This window comes from Helianthus annuus, chromosome 3 (assembly GCF_002127325.2).
Source record: "Helianthus annuus cultivar XRQ/B chromosome 3, HanXRQr2.0-SUNRISE, whole genome shotgun sequence".
In the NCBI taxonomy this organism is placed as follows: Eukaryota; Viridiplantae; Streptophyta; class Magnoliopsida; order Asterales; family Asteraceae; genus Helianthus; species Helianthus annuus.
The window spans coordinates 16,486,332-16,502,686 of record NC_035435.2 but is presented as its reverse complement, the minus strand read 5'-3'; the positions used below and the strand labels follow the sequence as shown (position 1 = coordinate 16,502,686).

General features: G+C 40.5%; 2 protein-coding genes and 1 non-coding gene across 3 annotated transcripts; 2 read left to right on the top strand and 1 right to left on the bottom strand.

The window, feature by feature from the left end:
• Positions 1–6,414: 6,414 nt before the first annotated feature.
• LOC110875223 lies at positions 6,415–6,864 on the bottom strand. The gene has a single exon (XM_022123419.1). The coding sequence runs from the start codon at positions 6,862–6,864 to the stop codon at positions 6,415–6,417; it is 450 nt and encodes a 149-aa protein (XP_021979111.1).
• A 4,432-nt stretch (positions 6,865–11,296) lies between these two features.
• Positions 11,297–11,402, top strand: LOC118490801. Its single transcript, XR_004890026.1, has one exon. It is a non-coding gene; the product is annotated as a small nucleolar RNA R71 (small nucleolar RNA).
• A 3,282-nt stretch (positions 11,403–14,684) lies between these two features.
• LOC110875222 lies at positions 14,685–15,602 on the top strand. The gene has a single exon (XM_022123418.1). The coding sequence runs from the start codon at positions 14,685–14,687 to the stop codon at positions 15,600–15,602; it is 918 nt and encodes a 305-aa protein (XP_021979110.1).
• The last annotated feature ends 753 nt before the right edge of the window (positions 15,603–16,355 follow it).

The window sequence follows — 16,355 nt, the reverse complement described above, 5'->3', positions numbered from 1 at the left end:
CGGTATCTTACCAACACTATACTACGTCCACGATGGGTGCACTTGCCCATATGTGTGTTTAGTGTCAGTAAATATCGTATTTTATAAATTTAAAACTTGGCTAAAAGTGTAAAAAGGGCTTAAAATATACACCTAAAATATAACACACTTCACGCACATCACCGTTCAACGAGTTCTAAGAAGAAAGAGATACAAGATGATAATGGTTTTTCTATTAATAATTGGGGACGAGAACGTGGCAATCATCAAACAGTTTAAGTCTTCCCTTCTGCCAGTGTTTCACCCGCACATCTTGTGCATACAAGATGAGAGGTCGGACGGTCATTGTGGGTTTTGGTCTGTGGCTGTGGGCTTAGGTATGGGAGAACGTTTATGGGGCTCACATTCGAAGAGACCTTGTCCAAGAAATGGATCAGAACGAATCGATCTGGTTCACAATATTTAAAGCATGGGAAGAAGGATATTTTAACACGCATCGTGAGGGCCTGATTTGGGATTCAGTGTCCGGCTGTCCCCCGAGTCACTGGATGGACTTCCCCATAGCAGGGCTTCTTATTGCCCATAGGTACAGTATCAAGGTGCACCTGTTAAGCATCGATGCGAGTGCCAATTTCTTTCCGATATTAAGTCCTCCGGCTGATCGACAAGCACTATTCATAACGCTTGCACATGTTAACGATAACCACTTCATACATATTAAGCTGGAAGGGGATTATCCAATGCCACTAATAAACGGGCTATGGTTGACGCACCGAAGACCTCATGCGGGACAATGAGAAGATATGTACATGCCACGTATAGAATGTTATGCATCGATAATGAATCCGCCACCAAACTCAAACCCGAGTCTTAATTACATCGACAGTGGTATGGAAGAATGATTTTTGTAATTAATAGGATTTTTTGTATCAATAATTATTCTTATTGTAATTAATAAGATTTTTTGTATTAATTTCTATAATATTTTATAATGAATTTGAGCTTCGTTTAAGCCTTCAATTTGACGATTTTGTTGGAATTAGGGTTTTGGCTCCATGGAGCTTCCCGAGTTCGAACAGAACACCCAGAACACTGACGTGCAGTCATAGTACACGCAAATTTAATCCCAATAACAACTAATTAGCTAGCGGTAAGTGGGTATTGAACTCAGGGAGTATGTGGAAAATGTGTGATTTTATAGCTTTGCACTTAAACTAAAATTAAACTAAAATGCAGAAATTAAAATTCAAGAGTTGGTTGATTTGAATTTTGGAACTAATCTTAACTAAGTAAATTGCAAATCAAAGATTGTATTTTGTAAACAAATTAGGAACAAGCGACCATCCTAGACTTCAGGTTTTAATCCACACTAATGTTTATGCCCAACTAGAAAGAATCACATAGACATGATTCGTGTTTGATTATCTATTTGTGATAAAAGGGAACTAAGTACTCGGATTATAAAATGCGAGGTTGTTACCCGATGATCAATTGGCAATTATCTAACCCTAATCCCTCCTATGATATCTCGATTGCCAACGGCACCAAGAACGTATGGTTTTAGATTATGATCAAACAAAATTCAACACCTTACAAACAAACATTCAAACACCACAATAACTTAAACAAACATTCAAAGTCATTGTTCTAGAAATTCAAGCACAAACATAGTGTTTCAAAAGTAAACCTTACATCTAGGATGATCACCAAAAGTTTAGCCACTCATGGCTTGAACAAACATCATAACAAAAGGATTAATGTTCATACAAATCAAAATCACAAACCGAATGTTAGAAATTGTTTAGAACCAAGCAAGAACAGCCAAATTCGCCCCTAGCCAGTTCCCAAATCGTCCAATGATGAGAATAGGTGAAAAGACACCATAAAACTGACTTAATGATGGCAGTTACGGTTCTGTCGCAGCCTCCACCGTAAATTACGGTATCACCGTAATTAACGGTGATGTTCAAAGTGTTACGGTAGGAACTGTCTGAGGTACGGTGGAAATTATCTGAGTTTCAGGGCCACCGTAAATTACGGTGGCCACCGTAATTTACGGTGGACCCCTGTAACATGTGCCTTGTTTCTTCTTTTGTTCCGCACACGACCCGTTCATCTTCAAACCTTCCAAACCTGCATTTTTCTCCACTTTAAGCCGCCAAACCGCACCTGAGACATAAGCAACAGTAGTTATCTAATTCAAGATAATTACTCACTTAATTGAAGGATAACTTGTCTTTTTAACATCATAAAGGGTTGTCCAATGGACCACCCGTCACATCCCCACACTTAACCGTTGATTGTCCCAAGCAACTCATTAAATCAATTTCTCAACACATGGTCAATGTAAATCAAGCAAAAACATGCATCCTTCTTACTAACCACTTTTTAACACCCACTAATGCACCCCACTCTATATCTCTCCTCTCGGTGACAAGTAGACACTAGCAAAGATACGCTAGACACACAAAGGGCAAACGGGTGATTGCACAACTATATGCTTGTACCTAAATCGGTCCTTCTCCTAGTCTGTGTCGAACATGAATGCAAATCGAAAGGGACTTCCCAGGTTGTAACGTGGCTAGGTGTATGGGTAGGAAATGGAATATATATGAAGTGGCGAAATTTAACCCGGTCTTTTTATTACAATAAAGCAAACTAACAACTACCAAGTTAAATAATATATATACAAGACAACTACCATAACTTTTTTTTTTCTTTTTCTTTTTCTTTTTCTTTTTCTTTTTCATCATTTCTTTTGCCTTTTTTTTACAAATAGAAACATTCACATAACGTATCTAAACACGACTAAAGCAACTACTAGCACTATAAGACCAGGTTAAATTGGGTAAATTTTTAAGTAAGTAGCTAGGGGTAACAAACGATAAGCTTTTAGGCACAAAATGGTTACTACATGTCCAATCCCCCGCCCCTCTCGCAACCATGCTCATATATATAACTTATGAGGTCCAACCCCCCAAATCCCACACTCGCTCACACCAAGACGAAGCTACCTAATTGCCCTTATCCTTTTCACATTCACATTCAACTAAGGACTCAAACCGCATTCAAGCACAAGTTCTAATGCACCCCCACCCGTTGCCACTCTCATCAACGATAAGCATTATTTATGTACAAGGTGGTTTCAACTCTCACCGAGAATGAAAAGGGTATCAAGGGTTGCCGGTGCATCATTTGGGGTTAATCTAGGGTGTTCAAATTTTAACAATGGTTTGCTTGACTCAAATTTTTTCAAAATCTTCAAAAATTACCCCCCATCCCCACACTTGGGATACATTGACCCCAATGTATGGTTTTAGGAGGCTTTGATCACTAAACCTCTCTCAACATCAACAATCGCTTACACACTCAAACCCCAAATTTCTTTTTAGATTTTTCATTTTATAATTTTTATATATTTTTCTTCTTTTTAACACCAACACACCACCGAGTAGCACCAACCCAAACACATCATAACAACTAACACCACCCAACCACCCAACCATAAACAAAACAAAACAAATTAACAAATATGCACAAAATATACAAAGGAAGAACACAACCTGACTAATAATAGCGTGGTCCCGGCAGCCCAAAAATGGAAGACATCATGTCGTTCCATTCTCCAAACGCAAATGAGCCGCTACTACTCCCTCCTTGTTGTTGTTGAGCTCCTTCTTGCTGCCTCGGGTCGATCCATTGTGAGTGGTGAAGCTGTGGAGTCGGATACGACACACTACCATCATAAGGTGGTAGAGAGGCATAATCCACATGGTGTGGATCCACAACCACTTGCCGCCCGGCGTGCCAGTCTGCATGCAATCTTCTCTCTTGATCGTCGTGGTACCGATTTTTCATTTCCACTTCTTGGGAATATGCAAAGGTGCGATTCCACGCCTCATTACGATCAAAGCTTTGTTTCAAGGACCGCTCTATGCTTGCACTCATCATTGTATTTTGATCATATAACGCCCGCTCCGGACCCAACCAAGTTTCAAAAACGGAAGCCGGAGGACGTTGATTTGCTATCACCTCTTGCATGGTACCTTCATAAGCCCACCCGGGCACATAAGAACGCTCCGTATAGTCATAGACAACACCACCAATATCCTCCACCCGGGCCCCCTTGCCCCACATTCAAATTCACACCACCTTGTGGTTACCCTACATAATCTTCATCCCCACTCGGGATCTCCGCCTCACTCTCGGGTTCATCCTCTTCACCCGGTAAAAGATCTCTAGCACCCGCTTTTAACGCTCTCCATCTCTGCCCCTTCCGACTTAAGCTTATGGTACCGCTCCGACTGCGTGTAAGTCCAACCAATCCCCAACTTGTCAAGAGTAAAAGGCTGATGTCTTTTAGTTGCTCCTCTATCTTCTGATGTAAGTGCCTTTGTTGCTTCAATAACCCTGTAATGATCTGACAATATGGGATTATATCTCTTCCAAACTTGTTTCGACAGATCCATAGATGGTTCATGATCAGATAACGAATTGGGAAGCGTGGACCCTCAGTGAGTAGCGAGTAGAGAACGGGTACTTCGGGGTACCTTACTTGTTCCTTGTCCCCTCTTCGCGGTATGACATTCAACAGACAAATTGCCAACAACAATTTCGCTTCGATTCTCAAATTTTTCCGATACAAGATTCCATGATAAGTACCCGGCAAAAATAACGTTGCTAATATATCGTTCCACCGCGGGTGCCTTTCCGGCTTTAGCAAAAGATCCTCAAGTGTAGGAATCCGGAAGACTATCATATTTCCCGAGTTTCTTCAACGTGTCAAAAGACATCTCCACTGGAATCCCTTGCACTTCACCAACTAACTTCATTTGTGATGGCTTTTCATATGTGTTGCATTTAAGAGTCGCCATCAACTCTTGTATCTCGGTGATAAACAAATTGCTTTTATCTTTGTCAAAACATTTAAGTGCCGACTCCCAACCTAGAGCCCGGAACTTGTCAAACACCTCGAATTGACCAAACTCAATTTCCCGGACTTCCCTTTCACATATAAAAGCCGCTGCCTTATTCTTCAATTTATTCATACGGTCATGATATAACGTTGGCTGCTAATGCTCCGGCTGTTCATCCAAAGGACCCGAGTCCCATGTCGGCTTTTCAGCCGGGTCCAACTCCATTTCTTCCCCACTTCCACTTTCACTTTCATCGATTCGACCCATGTATTGTCTTTTCCGTGGTTGTTGTTCCGGCTGTTTGCCCTTTCCGTTTGATGATGAAGAAGAACTAGATCCCGCTTTCTCTTTGGTCTTAACCATTTTCCTACACACATAAAGCAAACAACACAACCAAATGCAAACATTAGTCTTCTCTCACAATATCCCCACACTTGCTTGTTACCATGGTTGTAGATGTTAGTGAACCAAAAATTTATCAAGAATTTTTCAAAAATCGGGCATGGTGTCTCTACAATGTAGAGCATCCCAAAGGTTCACTACTTTCATCACAAATCCCACATCTACAACCATAACCATGTTCAAATAACCAATATCATAACTATATCTAAGAACAAGCAAGTGGGTATGGGCAAATAACCTAAATAACCTTACTTTTTCACAATGTAGCATCAAAATATAACAAATAAACTTTCGTACCTTGGTTTTGGAGATGCTAACACACTTGTGAAACAAAAACTTAAAAAACCCCTAAAATTTTCGGAACTAGGGTTTGGAATCCGAGCCCGAAAACTTTGTTTTTTCACCAATTTCTTCTCAAAATCAGAAAGTGCGTGAAAAATTAGCCAAGATAGACTCCGATTTCACTTGATTTGGTTGAAAATTGAGAGAGATATGGGTGATTGAAGGTTGAAGAAGAGTTGAAGTTCTTGTGGGGTTTGGAAAATGATGGAAGAGAGAGATTGATGAGAAAAGTGAAGGAAGAATGAATGGTTGGGGTTAATTTTCGGAATTAATGTTTGTGATTATTTTTTTTTATGTGAAACGCCGGAACTGGACGGACCCATCTGATTTCCAGGTCTACCGTAATTTACGGTATCACCGTAACTTACGGTGGAACCTGGAACAATGTTCTTACCGTAAATCAGTAGCCAATTGCCGTAAAGCCCCAATATTTTTTTATGGCCACCGTAAGTTACGGTGCCACCGTAAATTACGGTGGCACCTGGGCGTTTCTGGTTCGATTAAAAATGTTATTTTACATGTGTTTTTTTATACTTTTTTTTTCAGTTTTTTCGATTTTTTTTTTGTGTTTTTAAAATTTTTCAAAAACAAGTAAAAACCACCTTACCCCCTCAAAAGTTCTGTGTTGTCCTCAACACAATGTTAGAGAAATTCGGGACCCGAATATCCCCACACTTGTTTCAAACACGGATCTCAAGGAAATACGGTAATCGCACAAACTATACAAAACAAAATAAGACAAATGCTACTATTTACACTACCAAACCTGGGCCTCTTATGGTTGTTCCTCATCGACCGGGCGTAGAATGTAGCCCACTTTATCAAGCTCCAAAGTGTTTATGTCGTTCCCCTCCAAGTACAGTTTCAACCGGTGACCGTTCACCGTTTGTTGTTTTAGCGTTTGCTCGTCTTGGATATCTACATCACCAAACCTTCCAACTCGCCGAACGACATACGGGCCCATCCATTTGCTTTTAAGCTTACCTGCGAACATCTTGAGTCTTGAATTATATAACCAAACCTTTTGACCCACTTCAAAGGTTTTCTTCCTCAACTTCGCATCATGTACTTTCTTGAGCTTATCTTTATAAGCCGATGCACATTCATAAGCCTCATCTCTAAGCTCTTCAATTTCACACAATTGTAGCTTTCTCATCTTCCCCGCTTCGTTGTAATCCGCATTAACTGTAGTGATCGCCCAATAAGCCCGAAGCGCTAACTCCATTGGCAAATGACAACCCTTTCCATACACCATCCGATAAGGTGTTGTGCCAATCGGAGTCTTGAAGGCCGTTCGGTATGCCCATAATGCATCATCCAATTTACTCGACCAATCCTTCCTATCCGTTCTTACCGTCTTCATGAGAATTTCCTTGATTTGACGGTTGGACACTTCGACTTGTCCACTCGTTTGCGGATGGTAGGGTGTGGCGATCCGGTGATTCACACTATATCTCTTCAACAATTTCCCGAAATTAAAGTTCTTGAAATGCGAACCTCCGTCACTTATGATAACTCTCGGAATGCCGAACCGGGCGAAGATGTTGGATTGAACAAATTTGCAAACAACCGAATGGTCATTTGTGCGTGTTGCAATGGCTTCAATTCACTTAGAGACATAATCAACCGCCACCAAAATGTATAGAAAGTCGTTCGAATTCAGAAAAGGGCCCATAAAGTCAATGCCCCAAACATCAAATATCTCTACAACCAAGATTGGTTGTAATGGCATCTCTTCCCTTTTCGATATGCTTCCCATCTTTTGGCAATTTATGCAATTTCTCGCGAACTCACATGCATCCTTGAAAATGGTGGGCCAATAAAACCCACATGAAAGAACCCGGTAACCCGTTTTGTGCCCGCTAAAATGACCCCCACATGCGGATGAATGAGCATGGGTCAAAATTTCCAATACTTCTGTTTCGGGCACACACCTCCTAATGACTTGATCCGGTCCAATCTTGAAGAGATCCGGTTCATCCCAAATGTATTGCTTCACTTGGACCATAAATTGTTGTCGTCGCTTCTTGGTCCAATGACTTGGGATGGCACCCGTGGCCAAATAATTTACGTAATGAGCGTACCACGGTGCAACAAAGGTGGATACGGCTAGGAGTTGCTCATCGGGAAAACTTTCGTTTATTTCACTAACATCCTCAATCCCTTCAACCGGAATCCGAGACAAGTGATCTGCCACTACATTCTCACTTCCCTTTTTGTCTCGGATTTCTAAATCAAATTCCTGCAACAACAACACCCACCGAATTAAACGAGGCTTTGCGTCCTTTTTCTCCATCAAGTAACGGACCGCACTATGGTCCGAATATACCACCACCTTGCTCCCCCAAAATATACGAGCGAAACTTATCTAAAGCATACACCACCGCTAGTAATTCCTTCTCGGTTGTGGTGTAATTCAGTTGCGCTTCAGATAACGTTTTGCTTGCATAGTAAATCACCACCGGTTTCTTGTCAACCCGTTGACCCAAAACTGCACCAGTAGTAGTGTCGCTTGCGTCACACACGATCTCGAACGGATTTGACCAATCCGGTGGTTGCAAAATGGGAGCTTTGACCAAATGTTCCTTCAAAACAGTGAAAGCTTGCATACACTCATTAGTAAACTCAAATGAGACATCTTTTAATAACAAGTTGCACAAAGGTTTGGTAATGACACTAAAACCTTTTATGAAACGTCTATAAAAACCAGCGTCCCCCAAGATGACCTTACACCCTTAACATTTTTCGGAGGTGGCAAAGATGCTATTACCCGTATTTTTGCCTTATCCACCTCCATCCCCCTTTCAGAAATTACGTGACCCAACACAATGCCCTCTTGCACCATGAAATGACTTTTCTCCCAACTTAGCACTAAATTTTTCTCAACGCACCTTTTTAAAACTTTTTGTAATTCGTTGAGACAAGATTCAAAACTAGTGCCAAAGATTGAAAAGTCATCCATAAACACTTCAAGCGACTCCTCAACCATGTCCGAGAAGATACTCATCATACATCGTTGGAAAGTGGCCGGAGCATTACACAAGCCAAATGGCATTCGCCGAAAGGCGAAGGTGCCATATGGACAAGTGAAGGTGGTCTTGTGTTGGTTATCCGGGTGTATTGTGATTTGATTGTACCCCGAATACCCATCCAAAAAGCAGTAATATTTTTGACCCGACAATTTTTCAATGATTTGGCCAATAAAAGGTAACGGGAAATGGTCCTTAGAAGTGGCGGCATTCAATTTTCGGTAGTCAATACATACACGCCACCCGGTAAACGGTCGGGTGGCAATTTCTTCACCATTTTCGTCATTGACTACTTGAATGCCGGCCTTCATAGGCACAACTTGGGTGGGACTCACCCAAGCACTATCCGAAATCGGATAGATAATTCCCGCATCCAACCATTTAATTACCTCCTTTTTAACTACCTCCCGTAGGTTCGGATTCAATCGCCTTTGAGCTTCTCGTGTCGGCTTTGCATCTTCGGTGGTAATGATCTTGTGCATGACGATTGATGGACTAATTCCTTTAAGATCGGCAATCGTCCATCCTATAGCTCCCTTGTTGTCTTTCAAAACCTCCAATAAGGCTTGCTCTTGTGCCAACTCCAAATTAGAGGCAATAATGACCGGCAAAGTGTCATTATCCCCTAAAAACGCATATTTCAAGTGGCTCGGCAAGTCTTTGAGCTCCAACCTTGGCGGCTCTTCCAATGACGGTTTAGTCCCCGAATTGATCTCCGTCGGCAAATTTTCAAATTGGTGAGTCCATGGCGGCCGACCTTCCCTCAAGGCCATAGCATCTTGATTCTCTTCTTCAACCCGTAGCGCATAAGCATGAACCTGTTCAGAAAAATCACACAAACAAATATCCATACCATCCTCCTCATACTCATGCGGGTTGCATCCTTTAACTATATCTGCCATAAAACACTCATCAATACCATTAGCATTAGAATTGTTAGTAAAAACATTCAAACGCATTTTTCGATTTCCAAAAGTCATATCGACTGTACCGAATCTACAATCGATAATAGCATGTGCGGTGCTCAAAAATGGCCGACCCAAAATTATGTTTTGTTGTTGTTTGGGTCCGCGGACGAGTAGTCCAAGACTAGAAAGTCGACCGGGTAATAAAACTCATCAATTTTAACAATTATGTTTTGGACCATCCCCTGGGGTAACTTATGAAACAAATCGGCCAAAACAACCGTTGTCTCTACCCTTGCTAACGGGCCAAAATCATACTTGTCATATAAACCCCCGGTAAAATGCTAACCCCGGCTCCAAGATCTAGTAACGCCTTTGCCATTTGAAAATTACCCACTTGAATGTTAATTAATGGCGTACCCGGATCTTGGAGCTTAGGAGGAAGCTTCCCATTCAAAACCGCACTCACTTGCCCGGTTAAGTGCACCCGCTTAGGCACTTTCTTCTTGTTTTGCCTTTTTTGTGTATATAACTCTTTTAAAAATTTCGCATAGGCGGGTACTTGTTTTATTGCATCAAGGAGTGGGAGATTAATTTTAACTTGTTTAAACATATCCCACAACTCTTCTTTTTGGGGACCTCTTGGTGCAATAAAATTTTTCTTTCCCGGGTCAAGTAAAGCCGATGGAAACGGGACTTTACTCGGTTCACCCTCAACTTTTTCATTTTTTTTCATTTTCACCCACGCCCGGTTTGTTAACATTTGATTCTTTTGATTTTACCAGTGAAACTTCCTCATCACTTTCAATACCCGTGATATCCTCAACCACCCCCTCAACCAATTCGGGTGACAAATTGGCTTTAAACTCTTTTCCACTTCTCAAGACACTAACATGATTAATATTAACATTACCTCGTGACGAACCATTTGAAGGGTTTACCTTGGTGTCGCTAGGAAGTTGACCTTTTCCCTTCTTCAATTCCGCCACATCGGTTGCCAATTGACCCATTTGGGTTGTTAGTGATTGGATGGTCTTGTCACGAACTTCATCTTTTTTGCATTCGGACTTCGTCAAGTTGGTTTCTCTTTTGCATTTCCGCTTGCATACTCTTCAACATATCCATCATTTCATTTCCACCCGACAACCCCCCTTGTTCTTGACCTGTTTGGTACTGCCTTTGATAGCCTTGATTGTTGCCACCTCTATACCCACTTTGATTGTTATAAGGTTGACGCGAACCAAAATTACCTTGGCTACCTTGAAAATTCGGGTTAGACTGATTTGAGGGATTCCGGTACCGAAAATTTGGGTGGTTCCTCAACCCGGGGTGGTAAGTATTAGAATTCATGTTGTTATAATTTCTACCACCCCCTCCTTGACCTTGAACGACATGAACTTCTTCATATTGCCCTTCCACCATTCCTTGGCAATTTTCAGCCGCATGACCTATTTCATTACACAATGCACAAACATCATAAATTTGATTAGTGGTTTGAACATTACCGTCATCTATTGCGTGCACTTGAGATCGGGCAATGGCCGGTCGTGCTCTCCTCGATGCTTGAGCTTTTCTTTTTGATGTAGTTGCCATGCTCTCCAAAAACTCCCAATCATCATTCTCGTAATTTGTACCAAAAGTCCCACCGGTGATAGACATTAAATCACGGGCATCTTCAGCACTCAACTCCTCGTGAAAAGCATTCATTAATTCCCAAAATTCAATTCCATGGTGAGGGCAATTTTTGATCATCATATTGAAACGCTCAAAAGCCTCATGAAACATTTCACCATGTTGTTGTTGGAAACTCCTCAACCCTTTTCTAGCATCATTCGTCTTTTGAGCAGTGTAAAATTCATCCAAAAAGGTTTGTTGCATTTCCCCCCATGTATATATAGATGCTGAAGGTAATGTGTAGAACCACTTTTTCGCCTTGTCTTCCAAAGAAAATTGGAATAGTACCAATTTAATATCATCGGCTGAGAATCCTTGACTCCCAATAGTGTTGCAAATCGAATCATAAGCCTCCAAATGAAAGTAAGGCTCCTCCGTTGCTAAACCCTTTATATTTTGGCAAGCTTTGCAATGAGTTAGTCCTCACTTCAAATGTCCTCCCTTGATCATTGTGGAATGACTACCGGTGAAGGATTATGAGTGATTACCGACCTAAAATGCACTTCAATGCCCCTCACATTTTCTCTAAGATGCCTCCTTGGTACACCGAACCTAGCCCTTGGAGGAATAGGACCCATTGGCCTTGGTACATGCCCTTGTGATGCAATTGGTTGTTGAAATTCTTGTTGTGGCATCTGTGGGCGTTGAATTGGTCTTTGGAATTGTGGTTGTACGTGTTGCGGTCGAACTTGTTGCAATGGTGTAGGGTGTTGCATTTGTGGCCCTTGTGGTCTTGGCCGAATGTGTTGTGGTATGAGTTGTTGTTGCTGTTGTACTCCACTAACACTTGGCATTACTTGCATTTGACCTTGCATGTATCCGAATTCTCCTTGATTTCCATCACCCCCATAAGCATACTCGTCTTCATCAAAACCTTCAAACTCCTCATATCCTTCATCATACCCATCTCCTTGAATTCCCGAAGATTGCCCAAATGGGAGAGTCGAGTACTGAAAACCCGATTGGTGTTGTGGTCTAAAAGAGGGCATAGCATGCACAATAGTTGAATTTGGTGCAATTATGAAGTTAGATGATGATTGACCCGTAGTTGGGGGAAAAAGTGGGATAATGGTGGGATTGTGGTAGAAGGGTTAAAGGTAATGGCGGGTTCGACTTGGGTAGTGATCGGTTGAGTGACACTGGTTGGTGTGAATTCGACAGTGGTATTAGGTAAAGTGGTGTTTGGTGATGGTTGAGTGGAAGTAGCTATAAAGGATGAGGTCGTTTGACCCGTTGTAGGTGGAATTTGTGACTCAGCCATGATGTTTCTCGGTGTGATGGGTGAAGTGGGTGAACCAATGATCTTGCTTTCTCGTACCAAAACTCTGTTTTGCCTTAGTGTTCTTTCAATTTCCGGATCAAACGATAGCGGTGATGACCTGTGAGAGCCCCTAGTATGCATACACCTGAAGCACCTGCACACTAAACACAACCAGCGTAAACCCGAAAATAACAAAACAAAACTATTAAACTAACACACTTTGCGCACTACTCCCCGGCAACGGCGCCAAAATTTGACGTGCAGTCGTAGTACACGCAAATTTAATCCCAATAACAACTAATTAGCTAGCGTTTAGTGGGTATCGAACTCAGGGAGTATGTGGAAAATGTGTGATTTTATAGCTTTGCACTTAAACTAAAATTAAACTAAAATGCAGAAATTAAAATTCAAGAGTTGGTTGATTTGGATTTTGGAACTAATCTTAACTAAGTAAATTGCAAATCAAAGATTGTATTTTGTAAACAAATTAGGAACAAGCGACCATCCTAGACTTCAGGTTTTAATCCACACTAATGTTTATGCCCAACTAGAAAGAATCACATAGACATGATTCGTGTTTGATTATCTATTTGTGATAAAAGGGAACTAAGTACTCAGATTATAAAATGCGAGGTTGTTACCCGGTGATCAATTGGCAATTATCTAACCCTAATCCCTCCCATGATATCTCGATTGCCAACGGCACCAAGAACGTATGGTTTTAGATTATGATCAAACAAAATTCAACACCTTATAAACAAACATTCAAACACCACAATAACTTAAACAAACATTCAAAGTCATTGTTCTAGAAATTCAAGCACAAACATAGTGTTTTAAAAGTAAACCTTACATCTAGGATGATCACCAAAATTTTAGCCACTCATGGCTTGAACAAACATCATAACAAAAGGATTAATGTTCATACGAACCAAAATCACAAACCGAATGTTAGAAATTGTTTAGAACCAAGCAAGAACAGCCAAATTCGCCCCTAGCCAGTTCCCAAATCGTCCTATGATGAGAATAGGTGAAAAGACACCATAAAACTGACTTAATGATGGCAGTTACGGTTCTGTCGCATCCTCCACCGTAAATTACGGTGATACCGTAATTTACGGTGATGTTCAAAGTGTTACGGTAGGAACTGTCTGAGTTACGGTGGAAATTATCTGAGTTTGAGGGCCACCGTAAATTACGGTGGCCACCGTAATTTACGGTGGACCCCTGAAACATGTGCCTTGTTTCTTCTTTTGTTCCGCACACGACCCGTTCATCTTCAAACCTTCCAAAGCTGCATTTTTCTCTACTTTAAGCCGCCAAACCGCACCTGAGACTTAAGCAACAGTAGTTATTTAATTCAAGATAATTACTCACTTAAATGAGGGATAATTTGTCTTTTTAACATCATAAAGGGTTGTCCAATGGACCACCCGTCAAACACACACTGAATGTGTGTCACACCCCGACCGCAGAAAAAAACAAAGCGCGAGAAATCGTCGGGGAGTGTCGTAACAGAATTATTGTTTCACAACACATGGTATTTAAAGTTTAGTTTTATTAAGTTAAAAGATTACATTGTCTTTGTTTAAACAAAAATAGAACATAAATTAAACTTGACTTGGTTCATTTTAAGTCACTAAGGCCCATGTCCGCCTAAGTGTATCCTAATCAACCTCATACATTAGCTTCTTAAACACATGTGAAAATAGGTACGGCAGCATAAAAATGTCTGTGAGATAGATAGGTTTTGTTGACAAGGGATTCATGACTTGTAGTTAAAAGAAGTGTTTAACAAAGAGTAGTTGATGTGGTCTAAATTATACATATTTTTACATAAATATTCCTGTACTTTTGAGTAGTTTTAAACTTGATTTGTATTAAATTATACTCGTTTCTGCTTCATTTAAAAAGTTTAAATTTTTTGAGAGATAACAAGCTAAATTGGAGTGTTTTGATTAAAGTGAGTGAAAGATGAAGTATTGAAAATACATTAAATTAATTGAAAAGATTAATTATGTGCGGATTAATAACACTTTAAATGAAGTCATCACCTAAATCAGTTGAAATTGTTTTTATTTAGGATTTAGGGTTTAGGGTTTAGGGTTCTAACCAAAAAAGAAATCAAATGCATTCTAATTAATGATTTTAATAGGTCATAAATGCAGGTGTTGTAATGAATGGAATCTTTGACAATTGGTGGCCTGGTGGGTGCTGCATTCAAGAAAAAATAAAGGAATCGATACATGAGACTAAAACTTTATTCTGGGTAGATACGTGGATTGGTAATGATCCGTTGAAGGTGCAATATCCAAACCTCTATGTATTAGCAGCAAAAAAGAAAGCAAAGATCAAGGAAGTTTACAAAGATATAAACGGGGGCACGTTTTGGGACTGGGAATGGACTAGAGCCCCGAACACGGATGTGGAGAAGCAGGAGATGGAGTCCCTAAAAGAACAATTACAACAACAAAAAATGTCTCACGTCGGGGATGTATGGGTCTGGAAGAATTATGAACATCAAGAATTCAGCGTTAAAAATGTGAAACTTTCTTTAGGTCGTAACCTGGATTTGAACTCATCTCCGAGTACGTTTTGCTGGAACAGTTGGGCAACTGGTAACAGTGCAGCTTTCGTTTGGCGAGCAATGGATAACAAGATCCCGTCAGCCGTGGCACTGAGAGACAGAGGCGTAAATCTGCAGGAAGTCTCCTGCAAAATATGTGGAGCTGGTGATGAATCGGCAGAACATATTCTGCTGCATTGTAACCTGGCGGCAAGAGTATGGGAGGCCGTGAAGGACTGGACGAAAACGAGATGGGTTAACACAAATGGCAGCATAGCGGAACTATTACAATCGATACTGGATGGTCAAATGGGTAGTCACAGGAGAAAAATGTTACACACAATTGCAATTCAGGCGATGTGGATTCTGTGGAAGAATAGAAACGAAAAAGTTTTCACAGGCAAACTGAAACCGGCCCAGATAATTATTGAGGATATAAAGGATACGTCATTCCAAGGTGTGAAACTACGATCAAAATATAGTTCGATCACAAAACAACAATGGTGGGATTTCAATTTTATCTTGTAGAGTAAGACTTGTTTCCTTCACTTTTATTTCCTTTTTTCCTGTCTTTGTTCCTTTTGTTTCTGTAACTTTGATCAGCTGCTGGCTGAGCCTTTGGTGTATTTGTTTTTTATGAATGAAAGTTCCGTTGGCCATTCAAAAAAAAAAAGAATATGAATTAGACAAGGAAAAAGGGACCCAAGCCCACATTGGGCCGTGAAAGTGGATACGCCCACATGTCTACGTGAACTTTTGGTGAGTTATTGGGCCATGTGAGCCACATACATATATAAAGAATATTTGGTCATAAGGAGGAAGGAGTTTTGACGGCAATTTTGGAGGCGGCTGTAGATAGGAGGCGAAAGATAGAGAAGACAAGAAGGTGATTGGTTCAAGTTTCAAAGCCGTGATTCAAGATTCAAGTTTGGGTTTGCAATTTATTATTTTTGGTTTTGTTAGACTTTGTGTTTTACAAAATTATAAACATGTTTTGCTACTCGGTTCAGATTTGTTTCTTTTTCTTGGCTATGATACTTGGCTAATTTTCTTTAACTACCTAGGCATAGATGAACTATGATTTAATGTTTTGACTATTCGGTTTTGACTAATGATTAAATTGAGATGATTTACATATTGCTGTTTTATGATTGTTTATGAATTTGTATGCTTGTCTTGGTTGTGATTGGTTGTTTGGTTAGGTGATCTTGTTAGACTGGTCTGGAACTATTTAGATCATTCAAGATTCGTTAATTTATTAGGTTTTCGGTCTACAGCTTA